This window comes from Vipera berus (genome assembly GCF_964194415.1).
Source record: "Vipera berus genome assembly, chromosome: 7".
Lineage (NCBI taxonomy): Eukaryota > Metazoa > Chordata > Lepidosauria > Squamata > Viperidae > Vipera > Vipera berus.
The window spans coordinates 27864707-27891361 of NC_138209.1; the positions used below are offsets into that span (position 1 = coordinate 27864707).

Here is a 26655-nt window from a genome sequence, read left to right on the forward strand (position 1 = left end):
GTCACAGAGCAGTGTTACTTTCCCACCAAAGTGGTACCTATTTACTTACTCACATTTGCATGCTTTCAAACTGCTAGGTCAGCAGGAGCTGGGGCAAGGATGAGAGTTCATCCCATTGTGTGGTGCTCTGGTCTCGAACCTGAGTTGATGGTATTTTTATATAGCACATAGCATAGAATATATAACACAATTGTTGTCATAATAGTTAGTTGTTCAATCATCTTGAATGCTCATAATACACTGTATATGGCTTAGTTTTCATACATAACATTTTTCTCTGGTATCTTGTAAAATCAGTATGAACAAAATGAATGACAGCACAATCCAAACTTCTATAGTATTAATTCAGAATCAATTTGAAAAGAAGGGCTTTTGCTTTCTTTAATTTTCTGGACTTCATGTTTATTTTCCACTCATATGAAATATTGTAGAGAAATTATGTAAAAGGGATTGGGATTCCATATGTCTGTTCATTGATCTGTTTGTCCTCAGCAGAGTTGTTCCCTGGAAACAGAACACAATAAAACTAAATTTAGTTCTGGTAGGTTAAGAAAAAAGATTGGTTTCAGAAACGACCTGGAACCAGCTAGGGGCTGTGGAGATATCAAATTGAGAAAATATCCCTTAATGCATCCTATGGGAGAGGAAATGAAGCTGCATCTCAGAATGCTGCCAGTGTCTTCCTTCAATTGCACCCTCCCTTGTGTTCATGTGATCAAGACTCTCCTCTCCAATGCCTATCTCTCAACAGGATCAAGCACAAAAACAAGCAAAAAACACAGTCAACACATACACATCCCTCTGATTAGATCTTTACAGTCACACAAAAGAAAATGCAGATGCTTCTTCCAGTGATGCTGGTAAAGGGGCTGTGAAGAATTTGAAACACCAGCTTACAGGATCCCCCTATCTTGATTGTACATATAATTCTCGTTTGCCTACTACAGTGGTGGTGAACCTTTTGGAGACCGAGTGCCCAAACTGCAACCCAAAACCCATCTATGTATCGTCAGGTGCCGGGTGGGTGTGGCCTATTGGCTGGGCATGGCCCATTGGGTGGGTGTGGCCCATTGGTTAGGCATGGCTGCGGTGGTAACAGCAGACTGGGTGGGACTAAAAAGTTCAATCAATTCCAACTTTGCGAGATCTTTTTTTTTCCTGCGATAAGTTGAAATTGATTGAATGATTGAATCTTTTTTTTTTGCACATGGCAGTGAAGGCCTAAAGCGAAAAGGTTTTATAAAACCCAGCTGAAGGCCTAGGACTGGGGTGACGATGTGCATGCTCACAGAGAGGGCTCTGTGTGCCACCTGTGGCACGCATGCCATAGGTTCGCCACCATGGGTCTACTAGATGTTCCACACCTGAGTGAGAATTTCAGTTCACACTCTGCGGTCATCTCCAGCAATAGGTGCTAATTATTGATTCCTCTTCTCCCACTGTGCTCACAAATATGGGTACTGAGTATTAACTTTATAGAGTGCTAGAATAGTAGTTTCAGATTAGATGCAGAACAGTTTTTCAGTACTTCTGTGTTTAACCTCGGATATAACTGAAACAAAACACATCAAATTCTAAAGAATGACCAGAATGCTTTAATGCTCCATGATGTAATCCAGATCTTTACGTTCCAGTTGTTTGTTGATTTATAACCAATGCTATGTTTTGTTTTTACAAAGTAATATTCATATACTAATATGCATAATGTATACCATATGTATGGCATTGAGTTATAGGCTTTTTATATTATAGTTATTTATATTATTAATCTGTTCATTCAGCCTAAAATACTTTTATGAAATTACTGGATTAGAATAAAAGGATAGAATTACAGTAATGTAATTCTGTAAATTCCTGGTAACAATCTGACATGCTGTTGTGTGCATGCATGCAGCAATTTCTAAACCATGTATAGTTTGTTCCTGATTGAAGAATTTTGTTCAGACTTAAATATTTAATAACTTTGTTTTACTCTGACAATCACTTCAGGTTTTTATGTGATGCATTTTAAGTTTTGTTAATCTATTTTCTTTTAAGATAAGCATACTAAAGCAGCAGCCAGATGGCAGTGTAACAATTATAATTTGACAGTATAATTCATATTAAATTATTAGAATGCTATACTGACTGAGAAGGTTTTGTTCAGCTCTCAGCTGCTTGCCTAATTTATTTAATATATTTATATGGATGCCCAACTCAACATAGGATTGTGGATGGCTAACAATATTTTTAAAAGATAAAAAACAATATATAAAAATCATAAAATGTACAGCAGCCAGGAAAAAGAACATAAAATGTCAGTAACAGTGAACATAGCCACGAGATGGTTTCCAGCATAAATTCTAAGTAGCCTAATTTTATTCGTTTTAGGAAAAGTTCTTTTTTAAAAGAATGATTATTTTGTAAAACAAAGATAGAATGGAATGCAATTCCTATTGGAATTTATTGAAACAAATGTTGCAATATACAGTATACAAGTCACTACTGTGAGTTCACTCAGTTACCTCTCAAAGAAATGCAGATTTTTTAAAAAAAAATTCCATTGCAAAATCAGACCTGGGAGAAAGAAATAAAAATAGTAATTTCTTCACAACAGTGCAAATATTACATTCTCTTTTAGAGAACCCTTTTTAGAACTGAAAAACAGTTATTTATATACAAACAAAAATGTTTCATTTCATTTTGTTAATCTTCCTATAGATTTTCAGAAGGCTGAAAATTAACATAAGTTTAAGCCTTCCTTAAAGTAACCATAAACCTGTTTAGGGGACAAAGCCTCACTTCTTTGAAATCACTAGCCAAGGATTTCAAAGAAGACATAAAGCCACTGTGAAAAGTCTAAAGAAGTTTGAGATGACATCCCTTAAAACAGCTACAAAGTAAAACTTTCCCTTTGCTTTGGTGAAAACCATGACAATCTTATGAGGCAGTAAGAAATCTCTTCTATTCTGCCACCAACTTCTGAATTGAGCCCATTATTTGGAAACATCAGAAGCACGGAAAACTCAAGTACCTAACATTATTATCAAAGGAAGCAGACTGACTTTTCTAAAGACTCATGTTTTATAATTAGGAGGAGGACCCTTCAAGGAAAAAAATAACATAAGCTTTTAAATATATCACCTTCAAATCCATGTAACCAGCATTTCATTAATTAAAAATTATACATAAGTTATTTCAATAGTCATATGTGCCTACACTCATTACATATTTTAAAAGACAAACTTATTAGATTGAATACCTCTCAGAACGTACTTCTGTGACAGATCCTGCTGTCACAAGGAAGTTGCTAGTTCAAACATTCAGTAACATATATATATATATATATTTGTTGTTGTTAGCTGCGAAGTCGTGTCCGACCCATCGCGACCCTATGGACAACATTCCTCCAGGCCTTCCTGTCCTCTACCATCTTCTGGAGTCCATTTAAGCTCACGCCTACTGCTTCAGTAACTCCATCCAGCCACCTCATTCTCTGTCGTCCCCTTCTTCTCTTGCCCTCCATCTTTCCCAGCATTAGGCTCTTCTCCAGCGAGTCCTTCCTTCTCATTAGGTGGCCAAAGTACTTGAGTTTTAGCTTCAGGATCTGGCCTTCTAAAGAGCAGTCAGGATTGATCTCCTCTAGGACTGACCGGTTTGATTGCCTTGCGGTCCAAGGGACTCGCAGGAGTCTTCTCCAGCACCACAGTTCAAAGGCCTCAATTCTTTGGCGCTCAGCCTTTCTTATGGTCCAACTTTCACTGCCATACATTGCAACTGGGAAGACCATAGCCTTGACTATACGCACTTTTGTTGACAGGGTGATGTCTCTGCTTTTTAGTGTGCTGTCTAGATTTGCCATGGCTTTCCTCCCCAGGAGCAAGCGTCTTTTAATTTCTTGGCTACAGTCCCCATCTGCAGTGATCTTGGAGCCCAGGAAAATAAAATCTGTCACTACCTCCATTTCTTCCCCATCTATTTGCCAGGAATTGAGAGGGCCAGATGCCATGATCTTGGTTTTCTTAATGTTAAGTTTCAACCCAAGTTTTGCACTCTCCTTCTTCACCTGCAACAAGAGGCTCTTTAGTTCTTCTTCACTTTCTGCCATTAGAGTGGTATCATCTGCGTATCTTAGGTTGTTGATATTTCTTCCGGCAATCTTAATTCCAACTTTTGATTCATCTAGCCCTGCCTTTCTCATGATGTGCTCTGCATATAAGTTAAATAGGCAGGGCGACAGTATACAGCCTTGCCGGACTCCTTTCCCAATTTTGAACCAATCAGTGGTTCCGTGTCCAGTTCTCACTGTTGCTTCTTGACCCGCATATAGGTTTCTCAAGAGACAAATAAGATGGTCTGGTACTCCCATCTCTTTAAGAACTTGCCACAGTTTGTTATGATCCACACAGTCAAATGCTTTAGCATAGTCAATGAAGCAGAAGTAGATGTTTTTCTGGAACTCCCTAGCTTTCTCCATGATCCAGCGTATGTTGGCAATTTGATCTCTAGTTCCTCTGCCTCTTTGAAATCCTGCCTGCACTTCTGGTAGTTCTCGATCCACATACTGCTGAAGTCTAGCTTGTAGGATTTTAAGCATGACTTTACTAGCATGAGAAATGAGTGCAATGGTGCGATAGTTTGAACATTCTTTGGCACTGCCTTTCTTTGGAATTGGAATGTAAACTGATCTTTTCCAATCCTGTGGCCATTGTTGAGTTTTCCAAATTTGCTGGCAAATTGAGTGTAGCACTTTTACTGCATTGTCTTTTAAGATTTTGAATAGCTCAGCTGGAATACTGTCACTTCCACTAGCTTTGTTGTTGCTCAGCTTTTCTAAGGCCCACTTCACTTCACATTCTAGGATGTCTGGCTCGAGGTCAGTGACCACCTCATTGTGATTATCAGGGACGTTAAGCTCATTCTTGTATAGTTCTTCTGTGTAATTTTGCCACCTCTTCTTAATCTCTTCTGCCTCGGTTAGGTCCCTGCCATTTTGGTCCTTTATCATGCCCATTTTTGCATTAAACGTTCCCTTCATTTCTCCAATTTTCTTGAAAAGATCTCTGGTCCTCCCTATTCTATTGTTTTCTTCTATTTCTTTGCACTGTTCATTTAAGAAGGCATTCTTATCTCTTCTAGCTATTCTCTGGAATTCTGCATTCAATTGGGTGTATCTTTCTTTTTCTCCCTTGCCTTTCGCTTCCCTCCTTTCCTCAGCTATTTGCAAAGCTTCCTCAGACAGCCATTTTGCTTTCTTGCATTTCTTTTTCTTTGGGATGGTTTTGGTTGCTACCTGTTGTACAATGTCGCGAACCTCTGTCCATAGTTCTTCAGGCACTCTGTCTATCAGATCTAATTCCTTAAATCTATTTGTCACCTCTACTGTATATTCAACAGGGATATGATTTAATTCATACCTGAGTGGCCTAGTGCTTTTCCCTACTTTCTTCAGTTTAAGCCTAAACTTTCCAAGGAGAAGCTCATGGTCTGAGCCACAGTCAGCTCCTGGTCTTGTTTTTACTGACTGTATAGAGCTTCTCCATCTTTGGCTGCAGAGCATATAGTCAATCTGATTTCTGTGTTGACCATCTGGTGATGTCCATGTGTAGAGCCGTCTCTTGGGTTGTTGGAAAAGAGTGTTTGCTATGACCATCGTATTCTCTTGACAGAATTCTATCAGCCTGTGCCCTGCTTCATTTTGCACTCCAAGGCCAAACTTGCCTGTTATTCCAGTTATCTTTTGGCTTCCTACTTTAGCATTCCAATCCCCCATGATGATAAGAACATCATTTTTTGGTGTTAGTTCTATAAGGTGCTGTAGTGCTTCATAGAACTGGTCAATTTCATCCTCTTCAGCACTGGTGGTTGGGGCATAGACCTGGACTACTGTGATATTGAATGGTTTGCCTTGGATTCGAACTGAGATCATTCTGTCATTTTGAGGATTGTATCCCAGTATTGCTTTTCCTACTCTTTTATTGACTATGAAGGCTACTCCATTTCTTCTGAAGGATTCTTGCCCACAGTAGTATACCTGATGGTCATCTGAATTAAATTCACCCATTCCTGTCCATTTTAGTTCGCTGATACCTAAGATGTCAATGTTCAGTCTTGTCATCTCTTGTTTGACCACGTCCAGTTTTCCTTGATTCATGGATCTTACATTCCAGGTTCCTATGGAGAAAAAATCTTTACAGCATCGGACTTTCCTTTCACCACCAGACACATCCACAGCTGAGCGTCCTTTCGGCTTTGGCCCAGTCGCTTCATTCTTTCTGGCGCTACTAGTACTAGCCCTCTGCTCTTCCCCAGTAGCATATTGGACGCCTTCCGACCTGAGGGGCTCATCTTCCAGCGTCATATCGTTTTGCCTTTTGGTACTGTCCATAGGGTTTTCATGGCAAAGATACTGGAGTGGGTTGCCATTTCCTTCTCCAGTGGATCACGTTTTGTCAGAACTCTCGGCTATGACCTGTCCGTCTTGGGTGGCCCTGCACGGCATAGCTCATAGCTTCATTGAATTACGCAAGCCCCTTCGCCACGACAAGGCAGTAATCCATGAAGGGGATATATATATATAGTAACATATATATATCTGCATCTATTATAACTATAGTTTAATAGCATATTACTGTGATTAGTAACATACTACTTGTATTGCTTTTGGCTTGTGTCTAATGTTAAGCTTTAAAACTATTTGAGTGACTGACTGGATATTTAGCATTTAAACATTTGATTTTATTATGTAATATTCTTCATAAATCTTTCAAATGCCACATGGGTCTGAGAATCCCAGAATAACTTATATTTCTTTGGATGAATAGATTATTACATCTTTTATTATAAACATGCACTACTCATCCTTTGTAAACACGAGTCTGATACACTTCATAAAGGTTCTATCTGAAAGTCCTAATTCATGAAAGTAGTACTATTATATTCAAAGCCAACTCTAGATGTTTAGAATGGTACATGGAAAAATGCATATATATCATATTCAGTTTTCCAGAAATTGTAGTTTAACTACTTTTGACTAAATGAAGAACCGCAACTCACAATTTGATATAAATGGAGAAAGAAAATTGCATTTCAGTTTGCATATTAGGTATTGCACATTTGGGAAATATAAATCAAGGGTTGTGTTAAAATGCAAAGCGAAGATGTTTATTATAAAATTTGTACAAGTTACTAGAAATTACTAGAAACTGAAATGAAACATATATGCAAATACGCCAAATATCGGTGCTATTACTGAAGCAATAGAATATTAAAATAATAGCAGCCAAATTAACTGGCATCATTATTCAAGTTTCTATAGATTCAGTTTTAATGCCTTTTGAACAGATCGTGTAAATTTATGCAAATTAAAAGAAATGCTGATGAGAATAGATCAGTGGATGCAATTTATCCATAAAATCCCATAAGCAGTACCTAATGTTCCCAAAATGCAATGTAGGACAGAAGCTGCAGCAGCTTCTATGCTTTAGGATGATAATTTAAAATTCTGGGCTATGGTCCCAGTCAGTTGAGTTACATCTTGCATGGATAGTTGTTTTAATATACAAATGGAACTCCTTGCACTATTGTTTGCTTTCTTAAGCCGAAAAGAGTTCTTTCTATATCTCTCCCATCTATAGTTTGCCATGTGGAAGGGTTGCTTTGGTGAAAAACTGGTCTTGTGCACTTGTGAGATTACTTTTTTTTCAGATTTTGAATGCTCTATAAAATATATTTTTACAAGGTATCTACTGACAACCAAATGCACAGAATAATTCCAGTTCAAATATTTCCTTTTTGTTATTTGGCATTGAATTATACATTTGCTTAATTGTGAAAGTTCTCAAATACATTAATTATAATTATTGATCTCCTTACAGGTGAAACTGCTACTCCTCGGGCAATCTTGACTGGACATGATTATGAGATTACCTGTGCAGCAATTTGTGCTGAACTTGGTATAGTGATAAGTGGTTCTAAAGGTACATTTTATGTTTTTTAAAGCTTTTCTTGGAAATACTTATTTCTTATAATAATGAATCTAATCATGAAGTTGCTTATACATTTAGAATATCAGCTTCCTATATCTGTGATTTCATCATGGATGAAACAGCAGATCTTGGATGGCTGCTGAAAGTAGGGTTGTCCTCTGAGCTTGAGGTGTGGTTATCAGCCAAGACCTAGGAGAAAGAGTGGTGGAGTGGACCTGGTCATACAGGACTCTCTGGTGGTATACTAGATGCTATCCCAGTGGTGACTGGATATGAAACCCTGTTTGTTACGTTTGTGTCCAGGGATCAGATGGGAGTGTTGCTTTTGTGCCAAGGAGATTGATGCTGTATAGCAACCTCCCTGGCAGAGCTGCTGGACTCCATGGCTGAATTGGTGATGGACTTCTCAAAGTTTCTGGTTTTGAGAGACTTTAATCTATCTCCTCTGATCATTTTCACCCTTAGTTCTGGTGGGATTGCACTACTGCATACAGAAATGTGTGCAATTTGGGTGTGTTCCAGAACTCAAGTCTCTTGTTCAGAAAGCAAGTGGCAGCTGTAGCCAGGCGGGCCTTTGCATAGCTTTCTGTTGTGTGCCAATAGTTTTTATTTGTCCCATTAAGTTGGGCAGAAGGGGTATGGTCCAGTTCCATCAGTAAGAGTTATGACCTAGAGCACAGGTATCAAACTCGATTGCGTCATGTAACATATCACAACTTTTTTGCCTTCCTGGAGCCGAGGTGGGTGTGGCCTGCATGTGACACATCCAGCCCGCGGGCCACTAGTTTGACACCCCTGACCTAGAAGGACCCAAGTACACAGCCTTTTCCTTAGATCTGGCTTCCTTCTGGAACATTGTACTGCCTAAGGTACAGATGGTCCTAACTCTGCTCACCTTTCAGAAACTTTGAAGACATGTTTGTTTTCCCAGGCATGGGGACTTGGAAAGTAATTGAGCCCAAGCTGTTGGTTTATGGCATTTTCAGGAACTACTTTGTGTTGGTTGGGAAATGTATTTTGTATATAGTGTGTGTGTGTGTGTGTGTGTATTCTTAAAATTTGTTAGCCACCCAGTTTCATTTGTGAGATGGGAGACCACATAAATAGATTCAAATAAACAGACACATGCATGCTTGCTTCATATAAATATTATGTGGTTTTTGAGGACAGCAGTAGGAGCAAAAAGGTTTGGTTAAACAAAGGCAAAGAATTGGTACAATCACTGCAGGAGCAACCTATTACCCTCCACATAACTTTGTGCTTCCCAGAAGCTCTAATAAGGCAATTCATGATTGATTCTGAAAACTGTTGTACAGCAACATCTGTTTGTCATCTGTACATCTACCAGTATTTGTTAATAACTATTAAGATATTATTTAGAACTGAACATTAAAATCAGAGTTATTTTTATTTTAGTAAAGCCAAATCAACTTAGTATATTTAACCAGTTAATATTGAATATTTAATGGATGTATTTTTTTAATCTCCCCCATCAGAAGGACCATGTCTCATACATTCTATGAATGGGGATCTACTGAGGACATTAGAAGCTCCTGAAAACTGTGTGAAAGCAAAACTTATTCAAGCATCAAGGGAGGGTCATTGTGTTATATACTATGACAATGGTCATTTCTGTGTATTCAGTGTGAATGGAAAACTACACTCCACTATGGAAACAGATGATAATATCAGGGTGAGTATCTTATATTAAAGTCTTATTTTTAAATCTACGTCCTTTAAAATATATCTCACTCTGCTATATTGTATTTGATAATTATTGAATACTTGTATAATTTATAAATTATTTAATGTCACATATGAAATAACTATAGCATCTTAATCAGTAGTAACAGACATTAGTTTGGGAGTTAATTTTTAGCATGTTCATAAATCAAAATAGAAACAATGTGATATTTTCCTGCACAATATGGTGCACACCACTTTTTTTAGACTGTGGGCCATACTTGGCTTGAATAGCATATTGGGGCTGCTCTGCAAAAAATGGCTACAGGCAAAAAGAAAATGCAATTTAATTTAAATTGAATGAATGAATATTATTATATTATTTTGTATATTCAATAACGTTCTATCTTTTTTAGAAATTACAATTTCATAGCAACTTTTAGAGTTATACTGTATTGCACCCAAAGCTCAGGAAGACATAGTTATATATACACAGTGCCCATCACTATGGACGAGCCCAGTATCTACACATAAACTATATCCTCATTTCAAAAGAACATTTAATAATTTTTTTATTCGTTTGATTTTTGTCAGAGAATGGACTCATCTTACATAGCCTTCTGGTTTCACAAAATCCTGGATGTGGGATGTACACACAAATCTTATTATCTCTATAGTACAAGGTTTTACTAATTCAGTTTGGTCTGGTTGTTAACAAGGGTAGTCAAAATTTAACAGAAACAACAGAGAAAGTGAATAGGGAATGATAGTTGTGTGGGCAAAGCAACATCAAATGAGAAACATATCTGGTTCTTGAATGATCAGATTGCACTTAGACAAGTGCTTGATACCAGCTGGGGCTCCAGATAGGAATTGGAAAAAAATAACCCATTGCTCTTTTCTGCTGCTTTTGTTCACCATGGAACAAATCCACATTAGAACTACAGTATTATTTGTTGAGCTTCTTCAGTGGAGATCAGACTAGGGTGCTACTATTGCAACTGTGGTGGAATATGAGAAACCCCTGGAGGATTCATGCAGAAAACAAAAATGGTGATAGTCTGAATGCCCTGAGTGTGGGAACCACTGAACATCTTGTGCTCTCAACAATGAAGGAAGATCCATCTTTAACATTCAATGTTACTTAGTTTCCTGGGAATAAATCTACCAGAACCTTTATTTTGAGGTGATTTGCATGGACTCTTTGCCTCACAGAATCCTGTTTTTAGTTGACTGTTAGAAGTCATTGTTGCTCAATTTAGATAATGTATTTGCTGTATTTTGCTGTACCTGCTCAAATTGGGGAAGATAAGAAAAAGAGGGTTGGAATATTATAGGCATGTTCTTATTATATGCACTTAGATCATTACCAGCTATATTAAAAAAGGGTTCTTACCTTCCTTCACCATTCATATTCAAGTATTTGTATCTTATCCTAATTCTTCAACTTAGTGATTTTGTTTTATGTTTCCTACAATAAAAATGCTGATAGCTGCTTTCTGTTGTGATAATGTTGTCAGCTAGGTCAGTAAATCTATAAAACATCCTGTAATTTTTTGCTTGGTAAAACAATTTCTGCAGTGTTGTCATTTGCAAGGCCATTTTTTTTATGCAATGGAAATGATCTATCCAGGCCATTGGTATATACAATCCCATGCTATTATTTTTCCCAAACAGTCCCAGATGAGTTTTATTCTCAAACAATTCATGGTGTTTTCCCCAGAGCTTCTGTATTTTATCATTTTGTAAGCTAAGTGGTAACTGAAAGATTAAAACAACTGTGTTCAAAATGTCTCTGCCCAAGGCACTAGAGTCCAGCAGCTTCAGTTTGTATTATAAAATGTAATATATGGAGTAAAATTTTTATTTCTTGTTGAAATTTCAGAATACTTTCTTATACCCATGCAAACGTGGTTTGCAGAATGTTGGAAAAGCTGAAATTTCCAGTTGTTTTATTTAATCTCCTAACTATCTTGTACACAAGTACAAGAAATGCTACCAAAAAAACTTAGGCTGTCTGGATATACTCAGAGCACAATCAAAGCTTTCCACCTGTTTTTGTTTTAAATATTGCATTTCTCAGTAGAACTTTGGTTAACAGAATATCACAGCAGATCTGCTTTACAGTGTTTAGATATCTTAATGAGTAACTTAAATCTAAGTTGGCAGGCAGTCCAAAGAACTAAAGTTATTCTACCCTAAACAAGGCCAACGTGCTATTTCACCCAACGGAACCAATTTATTTTTCTTTCCTGAGTCTTGTTTGGAAAAGTCAAGTATCTTACAGTCTCCTGCTGCTTTATACCAATATTGTCAGGCTGACAGGTCTGGGTTTTTTTTGTGTGTGTAAATAATGGTCTTTCAAAAACTTGAGTTTTGAGACTCTTCAATGAAGTGTGAACTAGAAAACACACAATATTAAGAATGTCTTAAACTATGGTTTGAAGCCCCTTGTATCTGAAATAGTAAAATTCCTAATACTTTTTATATTAAAACTAATCTTATATTTAAACCTTCTGCTATCCAATTTGAGAAATACCATTTTTTTAATTTTCTAATTGTTGAAGCTAAATGTTGAAGGCATGCTATAGAAGTGAAATTTTGATGTTTAGGTACATTCTTTCCATTCAGTTTCCATTCACAATTAGATAGGTCATTGAAATTCCACATTTATTAGTAAAGTTCAAATCCCATTATTTTCATTCCTGAAATACACCGAGTTCACTGATAGATGAGTTAAAGATTAATGGCTTTAATTTACCTTTTAATATAGCATAAATAAAAAGCCTCCAGTATAAGACTCAAATGAACCATAACCATGGGGTTAATAGATTTTCATCAGCTTAATTTTATATAACTGTAGCAAATAATTATTTGTCATGGTCTTCACTGCAGTTTAAAAAATAGCCTTAGGAGATAGCCATTTGTGAGACAAGGAAAAGAAACGTATTGATTTTAGTTATAATGAATGATCTTTCAAATAATTATACTTACTTTGTTAGCTAGTATGAGTCTTGCATTTTTTTAAACAACATATTAGGTTTGTCATGTTTCCATCTGCAGTCATTTATGTACAAGCAATGTACTCAATATTCTTCTGATTGCTAGGCATCTCAATGGAGCAAATATGTAGGTGAGTGTTGCTCTGTAAAATTCTTAGCATATACTTTTAGTCTTGTGATATAACAACTATGACATGAAATTTGGATATACATACATTTTAAAAGATAATTTAATTATTGATAAATTAATAAAAGAGCAGATGGATTAGAAATGTTACCATGGCAAAATGTTCTATATGGCAGAAGTATGCCTAAAGAGCATTTCTTATGCTGTCTCGGTGATTATTGCACTGACATGGATATGAGGCTGGTAAGACCGGATCCTAGGCTCAAAACAATCATGCTGCATGCCTTGTAGAGCAAACATGTCAAACTCGTGACATCACATGATGTTGCGCAATGTATCGGGACTGTTTTGCCATTGCTGGCAATGGGATGGGTGTGGCTTCTGCGTGATATGTCCGGTCCTTGGGCTGGCAGTTTGACATCCCTGTTGTAGAATGAAGAGTCAATAAAAGAATACAGCTGTGTGGACTGGTCTTCAAACCATGCTTTGATTTGGGATTGAAAGGTAGCATGAATTTCTAAATCCTTGTATGTAAAAAATAGAAATCATGACACAATCTTGCTCTTAGATGAAGTAAAACAGGAGCTGTTGCCATTACCTCTGTCTTCAAACAACCATACTTATATACAGACCTATTGTTTAAAAGATCATTAGCAATAGTAGCCAGCATCAGTCCATAAAAAAGTGTATATTCCTTTTTTTCTTAAGATAAGATATTCTTTATTGTCATTTTTTTTACTGTGGGCACAATGGTGCACATTTCGTAGGGTAACATGTATAATAAATAGAATTCCAGAAGAGTGGGATAATGCATTTTATAGCAAGTGTTCTTGTAATCTATCATTATGGCTCATTAGAGAATTAATACCCTAGAATCCAAATAGCCCTAGTTCCCACTATATTGATGTTTTACATTCAAAAATAATGATTAAAATATGTGTTTATTTAACATCTCTTTTCTATAGATCCCACCTTCGTAAAAAGTAACCTGGTCTTATGAGATGAATAAGTAATAGCAACTGAGGAATAGAAGGTTAATGTGAAAATTGTTTCATTATTTAAAGTCACTTTCCTTTTTCTAGGCAATCCAGCTAAGCCGTGATGGGCAGTATCTCCTTACAGGAGGAGACAATGGAGTTGTTATGGTTTGGCAAGTGTATGACTTCAAGCAGCTTTTTGCCTATCCTGGTTGTGATGCTGGAATCCGATCCATGACTCTTTCATATGACCAAAGGTGAGAGAGATCTGGATGTTAATTACCCCTCCCCTTTGTCTTGTACTTTTATACTGGTAGTAGATCTTGAAGCACTGAAAATCATATATCTCATATAAGATTTTTTTCAAATATAGAGCTGTTAGCATGCACAAGTCAACGATTAAAAACAGCATGTTTATTTTAGAGTTATTCCCATCCATTGGCTCTTTTGAAAGTGAACAAATTCCTACTTCAAAATAGCCAAATTGGGGGGGAAAGTGGAAAGATTTGAGAATAAAATAATTCTATGCTCTTTTAATCCCAAAAGGGACGCGGTGGCTCAGTGGGTTAGGACGCTGAGCTTGTCGATCGGAAGGTCGGCAGTTTGGCGGGTCGAATCCCGAGTGCCGCGTAACAGAGTGAGCGCCTGTTACTCATCCCAGCTTCTGCCAACCTAGCAGTTCGAAAGCACGTAAAAATGCAAGTAGAAAAATAGGGACCACTACGGTGGGAAGGTAACAGCGTTCCGTGCACCTTTGGCGTCTAGTCATGCCGGCCACATGACCACGGAGACGTCCTCGGACAAGCGCTGGCTCTTCGGCTTTGAAACGGAGATGAGCACCGGCCCCTAGAGTCGGAAACGACTAGCACGCATGTGCGGGGGAACCTTTACCTTTACCTTTTAATCCCATTCTTTGCTTCTCAACTGGCATTTCAAGATGTAATTAGACATTTCTGACCACACTCTTTTTGGATGAGACATTTAAACAAGTCCCAACTTGGGCAACTTTTTTTGCAGTGAAAAATATGTAGCTGAAGGAATGAAAATAAATATTAGGTCTCAAAACTTTTGAGTTTTCAAACACAACTTTATCTGTGGTTTAATGTAATGTTCATAAAGTTATGTATAATTAAGTGCTACTTCAGCATAATGATTTGGTGGTATTTTTTTCTCCATATTTTTTCCTTCACAGGTGTATAATGACAGGCATGGCTTCTGGCAGCATAGTGGTTTTCTACAATGATTTCAACAGGTGGCATCATGAATACCAAACCAGATACTGAAATTTGAATTAAACTGATGTGGCCGTGCAGCTCTTCTCATATGGGGTCTTCATACATACACATCTCTCTTTACTATCTTGTCATATTCTAGATCTTATAAATAGTTAATATATCTGAATGTAACTTAAATTTGCTGGGAGATGCTATTTTTTTGAAGTTAATTGCTATTTTTGTAGACTTTGCTTGACTTTTTGGGATGGGGGGAAAACAAAAGATGAATGTTGGGGTTCTGTAGCTTATAAAGAAAATCTATATTTTTAGTCATAGTAAATCTATTTTGATCATTATACTGGGGGGGAAACTGTAATAGAATGGCTATAATTCTTGTATTAGCTATATTATGAAACATGTTTCTCATGTAAATCTTTATAATCATATGGAATATTTGATTTTAACAATGGAAATTGTTATAACAAAGGAAGTTGGTTATAATACCAGCAATCAGTTATAATACTGACATTTTAAACTGTGCTTACCCTCCCTTCCCTTTTGTCTTGTACTTTTACAGTGATAGCGAACTTGAAGCACTGAATTTTCTGAAAATCAAGAATATTTAAATTATGTAATGTAATTTTGTTTTCACATGATTGTGAAATAAAGCGTGATTCTAGATTTAGGTGATTAGTATACCTTTTAAATTATTAATTTGTTATTTTGTTGTGTGGTTAGAGAAATAATCATAAGCAGAATTTATACATCAAGCATATTTTTCTTATCCTTTCATCAGGCCCACTGTTATTCCAAATTAAGATCTATTTTGAGGATTTTGGAAGTATTCTATTGTCTACTATACTTTTTGAAACTGTGTGTGGATCCAAAAAAACATTTGTGCTGAAGATTTGCAATTTTCCTTTAGCACCTAAAATAGAAAAAGCTATTGTGTCTCTACAACACAACTAGTGAGAACTGTATAGCACAAGCATTATATTGATCTTAAAATGAAGACATGTTCCCATCAAATCTGATTCAATCATGCTGACAGTCTGTCATCAAGTTCTTAGGAAACTAAATAAAATTTATTATGAATAATGTTATTTTGATGTTGCATAAATTCTACTTAATATATGATTGCTGTGCAGAATTCTATGATTATATTGTTTTTAGTATGTACTGCAAAATTATTTGATAAGTTGTGGTTGAAGATTTTAAATTTATATTTCTCTGTCTTTGTTGGTATATAATTTCTTCAACTAATTATTTGAAGCAATTTGAATGTTTTTTTTCCTAATATTCAAATAGCCCTTCTTTATATGAGCAGCAGAAAGGGGAAAACTGAGTTTGAAACAAGATATTAAATAAAAAAGACATTTGTATTTTAATGCTTCATTTATTACAACAGGAACGTAAGAAACAATGCAGAACTCTGAAAACAAAATGATTGTAAATCTTGTCTTTTTAATAAGAAATTTTGGTTATAGTTACTGCTGCATATATCAAACATTTTCAGAGAACACAGCAAATGCCAAATGTGTATTTATTGCTACACTTCTGTTAGCACAGACTTAACACCATCTACAAATTTAGCTTCTATATATGTAATGGATGATGGTTGTGGCCTTGAACTTTGCAAGTATAGTCATACTCTCCTCTTCCAAGTCAAACAAAAGCTTTATTGAATATACTCAGATAATAGTTGACCAAACCAGTAGATCGGCTGTGCTTATATTGTTAAGATACATGATAGTTTAAAAACCCTGAGCACAGTTGAATTACAATGTTATATTTTTTAAAAAGGTCTGTCTTCCAATGGTATAGGAAACATCTAAAAATTAATCACCAAAATCCAGAACAAAAAGTAATCCTTGCTCCTAAACTCTTCCTTCCTTCTCATTTTGAATTCAAACATCTGCAGTCACATGTCCAACTGTTGTTCATTTCTTTTTGTGCTCAGTGTGAAACCAAGGCACTGTTTAGATTTGATTAGGACAAGAAGATTCAGGCCTCTATTCTTCTATGCATTCTACTAAAGGTCCAGTCAACTGTCTAGCTACAGCTGCTAATGAAAGACCTTTCCTAAGGAGTGACATATGCTATATGTGTTTCATGGACGGCTTGATTTGATATGTCTGTTCTTTGGTTTTCCTTGTGCTTAGAACAGATGTGTCCTTGCTTTGCTTTTGTTTCTTGAATGGGATGTGGTTTTGATTTGAGACAGAGTTTTACTGGGCAATTTCTTGTGCCACTGCAATCTTTCGGATGCCAAAATATATTCATATTCATTTTAGTTATACCAGAAAAGCATAGCCAGTGTATGAGGTACTGGATGGTTTTTCACCAGGAACATTCTATCATTACTATTTGACCACATGGCCAGTGAGCTGATGAAAGTTTTTTTTTTAAAAAAAACTTTTTTTATATAAAGCAATTAGAACATAAACATTTATCATCCTAGCAGAATGGGAAACGGTTACAATTATTTGAACACTGACTTTAAAGTATACTGGATATGGACCACCAAATTTTAAACAATTGGAACCCCTAAGATGGAGAAAAAGAAACTAAATTTGTCACTACATGTTGAGCATTATGCTAGAAAAAAATAAAAAGCTAGAAATCATAGGCATTAAATTATGCTAATATCATGCCATTCTTTCTACCTAGGTTACACTGTGTACAGTTGACTGAATAATCTCAAAGTTATTCAAAACTAAGCTCCTGAACCACAGGCACAATATATTCCTGATTTTGTTTATGTTGATTGAAAACTGAGTACTTAAGTCTGAAGTTTCAGGATTGCAGTCTGAATTGATTAGACTGAAGTTGATTTTGACAATGTAGTACACAGGGTTAGTGGGAACATTGCCACAATTCAACACTGAAATTGTGTCCTATTTCCCAGTCTGAAATCAATAATGTTGAGTAATACTGACTTCAGAGGGATTACTGAAATCAAGAATATAAAAGAGGTAGTTCTTTTTTCTTTACTACAGAATAAGAACAGGAGTCAGTATTAGTAACCAGAAACAATACTGGTGTGAACTGATAAATTAACTGGGTAAAATAAGTAGGGAGGAGGAGAAGAAAAGGAAGGAGATAGCATAGAAATTTCAGAAAGCATAATTTGGGAAAGTAATTTAGGATCCGTTATGCTTGCTGAAATATAGCTTCAGCAAAACAGGTTACTTATACATCTCTTAAAATATATGTATTTAATAAATGAACAAATCATTATAAGACTAATACTTCAAACTTGGAAGCGTAGAGGGGAACTTCACGTGGGACTCATGGAGATGCAAAAATTGTTTCTTTTAAAATGTAATATTTAAATAGTTGGACATGAAATATTTGAAAAATACTGTTTGGATTGATTTTTTTCTTTTAATAACTTTTGTGTAGCTCTGCATAAATCTTTATAGAAAGTTTTAGAGGAGTATGCATAATATTTACAGAAACAAACAGAACACCTGAAATACTGCACAAAGAAATTTCCAGATTATTTAAAATTATGCTTAACAACTATTTTCACATTAGACTTGGTTAATGTGTGCTACTCCCTGGTAATTTTGCGGGCCAATTTTAATACAAGAGTTACGTCAGGGAAGGGAATTAATATCTTTAATTCACACTAAAAATGGCCACAGCAAAATTAAGACTATACTAAGTATGCTATCATACCTAAAATAATTAAAATCTCTTAGCTGTTCTTTTGATTTAAACATATAAGAAAATACTAAGGTGAAGACAGTCTTAAGTGTAAAACAAAATAATGTCTGAAAATAACTGAACGACACAACAATTGTATACCTATACTCAGTAGAAAGTTTTCTATTGTAATAATACACACCTGAAACATAAAAGAAAAATCAGCCTGATCCTATTAAATAAAAGTATGTTATCAAATTTGAGAACATAATGTGTACCCAGAATGGAAGGAAATCAAGGTAATTACAAATCCTGGACTTGCTTTATAAGTTCTCCAAAAAAAAATATTACTACTTACTCTTTTGAAGAAAAATGTTTATTGCAGTTCTTAGTTCTAATGTAAAGAGCTAATAGAAAATGATTTAAAGTTGTTAGAAAGAAAAAAGAAAACAAGCAGAGAACATACAATATTGAAACAAGCATTAATATACAACTCCATGTACTCTTCACTGCACATTTAGCATTATAGTTCCCCAAACATTTGATGACTTTCTTTAAAAGTGGGCTAATTAAAAAAATACAATGCTGACAGCATTTGGTGTTGGTGACTAGTAGTTCATTTATTACACTAGCTTGCTATAAATATACTGCTCTTTTTTTTTAGATAATGCACCATGCAGCAAGGTTTCTGTTCCAAAACCAAAACCAAAAACTGGTCATTCATGACAAGAAAAGAGAAGCAGGAAACAGCCTGCAAAATCTTTACTAATTGCAATTTTCAAAACACACTCATTCATAAATGGGGTTGGTTGCAAAATGATTGTCAATGATTGAGTTATTCTATATTAAATTCCACAAGGTTTAAATTTATGTTTCTTATCTATGTGATCACTTAGAGTCAACACCAACTTGATGCTACTTAATCAAAAAGTTTTATGTCAAAAATAAGTGTGCTATCCATTCACACCATTATTGAAACCTCCACAACTTGACTTTCAATATTGTACAAATTGCCACTGGGAATAATCTTGCTTCTCTCCAGGATCATTTTAGATCTGCATTTTTAAATTAAATAAATGAGTTCCACTACCTTTTTGTCTAGCATTTCTTTTAGAAAATCTAGACTTTGTTGGATGAGGCTCCTTAATAGTTATACCTATTTAAAGTTTGTATATCCAAGTATGAGAAGATAAATTCATTTGTATGTTTGAAATTATACTGAACACAAATTCATTTAAAAACATAGGAATTCCCAAATGTAATAGGTAGAGTATTAAAATCTACTGTACATACAACCTGCATCCCTTTTAGACATATGAAAAAAATACAGTAGCAAGGGTAAGAGAATAGTAGCTGACCTAGCTGTGGATTTCATTAGAACTTCTCTTAAATTAATCCTGCAGGCTCATGACATGCTGATTCAAGGTAGGAAGAAAGTCTGAGTAGCTGAGAAGCAGCAAGAGAAGACAACTTATGTTGTAGAAAGCTGAGGAGCAGGATTTATCTTGGTGATTTACTTCACATCAGCTTGACCTGGGATTTGACAGCGCTTGTTGCAAAATATCTGATTTTCTTTATCTAGAGCCGTGTTCTAAAATATAATTTTTTAGGAAAAAATAAATCACATCACTGACAAGTATTATATGTACATATAATAGTATTTTTAAAAATGATACATGCACAGTCTGAAGAAAAGGAAAAGTAACTTCTAAGATCGTTTTCAAAGGTGTGAGGTGTTTGGAAAGTGGTTTCTCACACGCACAGCCTTAGTAAGAAGAATTGCATGCCCAGACTGGGCATGCTGCAGAACCCATCAGCCAAAGAATGTTGATTGGAGGAAATTAGAAGACAGGGGTTTTTTTTTCTGCTTCAGACCCTTCCTTAGGGAATATTTTTCTCTGAGATTAGAACAGCCCAAACCCTGTTGGCTTTTCACAAAGCTTTAAAAATTTGGCCATGTATCGGCGTGGGGCTTGGATTGTGTGAAGGGTCCTGTTACTTGGCCTTGATGTTAGTTAGTTTACTCACAACCACTGTTTGTACTTATTTATTTTGTGGATGTTTTTAAGTTATTACATTTTTAAAAATTATTTTGTTTCATAATTTTAGACTTGTAAGCCGCATAGAGTCACTTGACTGAGTTGGGTAGTTTCAAAAATTGAATGAATAAATAAATGAATGAATGAATCTCCCAAAAAAGCATGGGCTTGGCCTTGTAGTCACCGTATGTCAAGGTGGACCTAAACAGACAGGCATTTAGAACACTGTCACTTAGAATGTAAAACTGCTAAATGGAAAATTTATCCATAAAATGAATAATAAAAAAGTGAGTTATGCATTTTTGGAACTAAAACAAACAACCCTCTTTGGGAATCCAAGAATGAATGAGAATTGAGACTTAGAGTACATGCTTATTAAATGGTCTGTTTGTTTCAAAGACATAATTCAATTGTATATCTATCAATGTGGCAGAGGAATGAATATACATTCAAAAGCATGATCAATGTAATTATGAATAAAGACTGAGAATCAAAGAAGGATATACCACATATGAGAAATTCAGGATGTGGAACAGACCATTATTTGCCACTTTCACGGGCACAAGCTGTGTGAATTTCCACAGAATGAATCAAGAATTGAAATGGAGCAGAGGACATGGATATTGCTTTCAGCAGTGCAACAAGAATTAGGATTACCACTGAAAAGCAGCCAGTAAGGCAATGGGAACATGAAAAAAGTACTTGGTGGAATAATGAATGTAAGAGGATGCAAAAGGATAAAAAACAAATGCATATAAGAGAATAATTGCTGAAAAAATTCACTGTCATGATTATTTGTCGTGTGTGTGTGTGTGTGTGTGTGTGTGTATGAATGATTGTGGTCAGAGTAATAACAGATAAAGAGCAGAACAATTTCAAAAGAAAGAAAACATACTTTGGAAATAGTGAAAAGGATTAAACGGAGCCTTCAGAAGTATGCTATAAATAGTTTGAATTCTTTCCAAGGAAAGGAAGTTATTTTATAAGTGAATAAAAATGTTAAGGTTGCAGGTGTGGACAGAATGACTGGATAAATGTTAAAATATGGATATTTATCTGTTCGGGAAAGGGCTGTATGACTTTTTTAACATACATATGCCAGATGGTTGGAAGAATGTGGTTAGTGTTTCCCGACATAAAGGAAAGGGATGATGATGATGATCAAAATATATAGTTGGTAATGAAATGTTTACAAGCAAACAAGCTCAGACAGCACCAAGGACAGTAACGAGCGAATGGAAAATATACATAGTATTTAGTTCAGTGTGCTTCTTAAGACTTTGGGAAAAATTCTGATTGAAAGGGTGAAATTTAATCTGTCAATGGGTGACTAAAGTGCATCTTTCTACTAGACACAGTATGTGTAGACCAGGTATTTTGTCCTTCAGAAAATCATTATCAATGGATGGATGGAAGAAAGAAAGTATATTGTACAATGGTTGATTTCAGGCAACTGTACAATAAAAGTGAATAGACTTGGATTATGGAATGTTTTAAGCAAGTACTGTTGAGGTTTGTTGCTGAATGTGGGATGTGATGGAATAAAGCATGGATGAGAATAAATGGTACAGTTACAGAATGGCTCAGTATTTTAACAGACAAATTATAGCAATAGCAGTAGCATTTAGACTTATACACCGCTCCATAGTGCATTACAGTCCTCTCTGAACAGTTTACTACCTCAGCATATTGCTTCCAACAATCCTCATTTTACCGACCTAGAAAGGAAGGAGGGCTGAGTCAACCTTGAGTTGGTCAGGGTCAAACTCCAGGCTGTGGGCAGAGTTAGCCTGCAGTACTGCATTCTAACCACTATACCACCAGGATTATGATGGTACTATTGAGATTTGTTGGTTGGGAATGTAGTGTGCATGCACTGGTTATGAAAATGGTCCTATGTTGTTAGCTAAGAACCTGAATGGTTTATAGGAAATGTTACATAAGCCATAATAATGTCACATGGAGTATGAAGCCAAAATCAATATTCCAAAGTCCAATATGAATTGTGGAAAAAAATGGGCTGAACAATTATGACATAAATGAATGGTGAAAATGCATGAATTTGTGTACTTTGATAGAATCTTTGTTGCAAATGGGGAAATGTAGAATGTGCAAGTGATGATAAGGAAGATAATAGGTAGCATCCAGTATGGAAGTAATGAATGCTTTTTTGGAAGAAGCAAAAATCAATATATAGAAAAATGTGTCTCTCCTTACTTTATTATACAGAACTGAAAGATATGATTTTTCTATCATAAAGTTTAAACAAACCATTATAGGTTCTTCAAATAATATAATTTGTTCATGTTACTACTCTGATTTTTCTCAATTGTGCTTGATATTTTTGAAAAATAAAAATCTAACAATGAACTGTAATTAGTTTTATAATTAGAGTCATAAATACCTAATATGAATTTATTTGTTTAACATTAAGTAAGCCGTGACTCAAGCTAGCACATGGCAACAAACTGAACTAAGCTTTTATAAAAAATTAACTGAAGGAGAAATTTTACTTCATAACGATTCACTAGTAATAATAACTTTCATGGCAGATGTAAGATTGTAGGCTTTATTTCAGATAGGCCAAAGAGCATTTGGCTGTCATAATTAAATATTTAGAATTTTTTTCCTGATACACTTTTTGTATGAGCAGATCCAGAACCATGATGTGGAAAAATATTAAAAATTCAAACACTGCTCAGGTAATATACACCAAGCTAAATGCAGCACCCAGAAGGTTCTTATTAATCTCCAGATTTAAAAAATATAAAAATTAAAATATTTTGTAAATTAACTCATCATGTCTAAAAATAAAACTTAAATCTTTTTTTCTTTAAAATTGGCACTAAGGATGTTGTGCAAAAAATAGTTATTATAGCTAATGATTGAGAATATTGTTTTGACCATATAGACTGAGCTTGTGATCAGTTGCTGGCTGCTTTAGGAATATGATTACAGAAATACAAATCCATGAGAATATATAGAAGTTGATTATCATAAATTAGCCAAGGAAATGCTCTCAAGCAATTTCAGAATTATACCTGTCCTATATTGCAAAAGGAGGGAGGAGGGGGAGGAATTAAAAAAAAGGAAGAAAAAGAAAGAGGGAAAGCCCAAGGATTTTTGTTTTTTGTTTTTTTGCTTTTCAAATCTGTAAAAATATAAAACATCATGCAGCAATATTGAAATGGTTGAATTGTGCAAATATATCAATGCAATGAAAGCTTGTTGCATGATTGTACTGCCTAACTTGACAAGCTTTTCTGTTCAAGACTGTTACAAGGTTACATCTCCTTTTCTTTCAAACTAAGAATCTTTTTTTAATTGTGGCAAAGAAGCACTGTAATTAGTACATACCATTGCCTTGGACCTATTCAGAAGAAAGCAGCGCAGGCATTGGGAGAAGAAGCAAAAGAAGGAAGCAACGGACAGACACTAGACTTACTGGAAGCAGAACCAATAGCATTGCAACATTTATAAATGTAAATAAATCATTTCAATATTCAAAAAGCAGCACTGAAACCTTCCTTATATGATCTTTATAAGAACCAAAAGAAAATTGCAAGCCATTTCTAAAAATGTCTTTCTTTCCTACTTCTATTAAATAACTGTTTTTGAGCACAATTTTTTGCTGAACAGAAATGAAAATGAATTTTGTTCAAGAAAGTCATGTGAATGGGTGCAAATGTAACTGTATTCACTTGAAAATTTGAGATAATTTGTTTTTATTATATTGTATGTGCTATACTCTTAAGCTAAATAAATTTCATTTTATTTTTTTCTGTTGTTGATAAAACAGTTCCTTTGGATATATTCCTTGGATTCTACCATGTCTTATTTTTACATACAATCCAGAAATTAAAATTCTTAGCAGAAGATAATTAAAATACCATGACAATCTGCCAGCATTTTTTATATAAATTGAGAAGTCACACATGACATTCTTGTATTCTCCCACCTCTTCTGATTACATGGTGGAAAAGAACACAAATATCCTTATGGGAAATGGAGGAAGCAATCTCGCTTACCTACACCTAGCAATATAATTCAACCTGCAACTTGATTCAACTTATCTTGATATAATTACTGTTTTTTAGTTCTCCAAATATTACATATTTTTAAAAATGGTTGAATTTCAGAGTTTAAAAGAGTGGACTGAGGGCCAAAACAGCCTACCACCATTTATTTTTATGACCAGTCAGCTGAGGGCAAAATTCTATGGGGGTTTGATGTTGTTAAGTAGATACTTAAGGCATTCATTTCCCCCTGAACATTACTGAAACAAAGATGGGTTCTGCTCTCACCCAATTTAAGCTATGTTTGGAGTGACCCTCAAGCTGAGACACAGTTTCTACAGTTAAAACTACAAGTAGTCCTTGACTTATCACTTGTTGCTTAGCAACTGTTCAAAGTTATGGCAGATCTCCCCAGGGCTACTTATGAACCAGATTCAAGGTTGTTGCCCCTCCCCATGGTCACATGATCACATTTGGGGTGTTTAGCAATTGGCCTGCAGTTGTGACCATTTGCAGCATTTACTTCGTTTCCAGCAAAAGAGCCTAATGCAGAAAATGGATTCACTTAACAATCATGGCATTGTCTTAACCGCAAAAAATGGTGATAAAACCGGTGACTAGCTTAACAACTGGGTCAGTTATGATCGTAAGTCAAGGACTACCTGTATTCAGATTCTTCTAAGTCTCAAATTGCTTAGTGTACTTTGATTCAAAACATACTATAATTTAGTTCCTGGGATAATAGCCTTTATTAGCAGGAAGGATAAATGGAAGTTAAAATTACAAGTGTGCTTCATTGCCTAGAAGCAAAGCCAGAAGGCTAGAAATTTTGAAACAAAACAAAACAACCAGAACTTCACATCGAAAAGAAGCCAGAAGCTGAATTATATTTGTGACTAGAAACAAGCTTAAAGAATGTGCAAACTTGCAAGCAGCTGTGAGTTAGCATTTTAAAATAACTCTATTTAATAATGGATTTTATACCAGGGTTCGCTTCAGGATTATCCAAAGTCTCAAAAATACAAAACATTGAGTTTTGAAGTCTCTCAGACTGTCAAGTCAAACTGTCAAATGAAATACAAGCAAAACAATCAGCCTGTATTATATTTCTTTGCTCCTCAAATTAGTCTATTTCATCCTAAAATAAAACATTAGTTTTAAAGCCGGTACGTTAGGAAAAATTAAGAAGTGATAAAAAATTAAAAAAAATCTCCATCCTCCAGAACCTGGTTTTCTTCAACTTAAATTTCTTCAATATGTCTGTCAGTCCTGGAATTATCTATTGGTGCTGCATTTTAATGATTCAGTGCAAATAAAAACTGACTGCTAACATAAACAGCATCTTTAAGAACTTTATTGCCAAGCGGCTATTTTTCACGAGATATTTTTTTTCCAGTGCAAATGTAAGAATTAAAGGACAGCTGATTAGGCTGAATTATGGCAAATCATGTGCTTTGAGTAGCACTGCTTACTTTGGCTTAATTGCACAATTTTTAAACAGAAAAATTCAAACAGAACAGTTTTGTTAAATGTTTCAAGTTTTCTTAAAAATGCATCCACTGCACAAAGAGACATCGACGCAGCCATAAAATATGCATTATTACTTCATAATGAAAAATAACTTTAAAACTATCTCTTCTGGAAAGAGTGGGAAATATCAGATTAGTAAAATAATTGCTAGAAATGATGCACGTGCTTACCATGATAATAGACACTCCTGCGTTTTGGTTGTTCTGTTTGGGAAGTGTGTTGTTAAAGTGCTGCTTTAATTTACCTGTCACTTCAGCTTGCATATTATTTTCTTGAGAGGCATCATCCTTTTTAAAGAAAAGAACACTGTTATTCAACAAAGAAGCGTTGGAATGATACAAAAATTAGCATAGAGACAAACACCCAGATGAAGTTCCATGATATATGAACAGGCCCTCGGCACACAAAAAAAGGGGATCTATTTTGGAGAACTTTATCTGAATCTCTCT

The 26655-nt window shown here is 35.2% G+C and overlaps 2 protein-coding genes across 5 annotated transcripts in view; one reads left to right on the top strand and one right to left on the bottom strand.

Annotated features, from left to right (window-relative positions):
* Window positions 1-16358, top strand: part of LRBA (LPS responsive beige-like anchor protein) — a 370944-nt gene extending 354586 nt beyond the window's left edge. For all 4 annotated transcript variants that reach the window (XM_081332066.1, XM_081332069.1, XM_081332068.1 and 1 more), the window contains 4 exons: window positions 7857-7958; window positions 9464-9660; window positions 13862-14013; window positions 14949-16358. In XM_081332066.1, the coding sequence (XP_081188192.1) occupies window positions 7857-7958; window positions 9464-9660; window positions 13862-14013; window positions 14949-15039 (542 nt within the window). In that variant the 3' untranslated portion in view covers window positions 15040-16358. The remainder of the gene's footprint in view (window positions 1-7856; window positions 7959-9463; window positions 9661-13861; window positions 14014-14948) is intronic.
* Window positions 16359-20134: 3776 nt separating this feature from the next.
* DCLK2 (doublecortin like kinase 2) overlaps window positions 20135-26655 on the bottom strand; it is a gene marked incomplete at both ends in the record, with an annotated part of 68634 nt that continues 62113 nt past the window's right edge. The window contains 2 exons of the mRNA XM_081333233.1: window positions 20135-20212; window positions 26377-26493. Of these exons, the coding sequence (XP_081189359.1) occupies window positions 20135-20212; window positions 26377-26493 (195 nt within the window). The remainder of the gene's footprint in view (window positions 20213-26376; window positions 26494-26655) is intronic.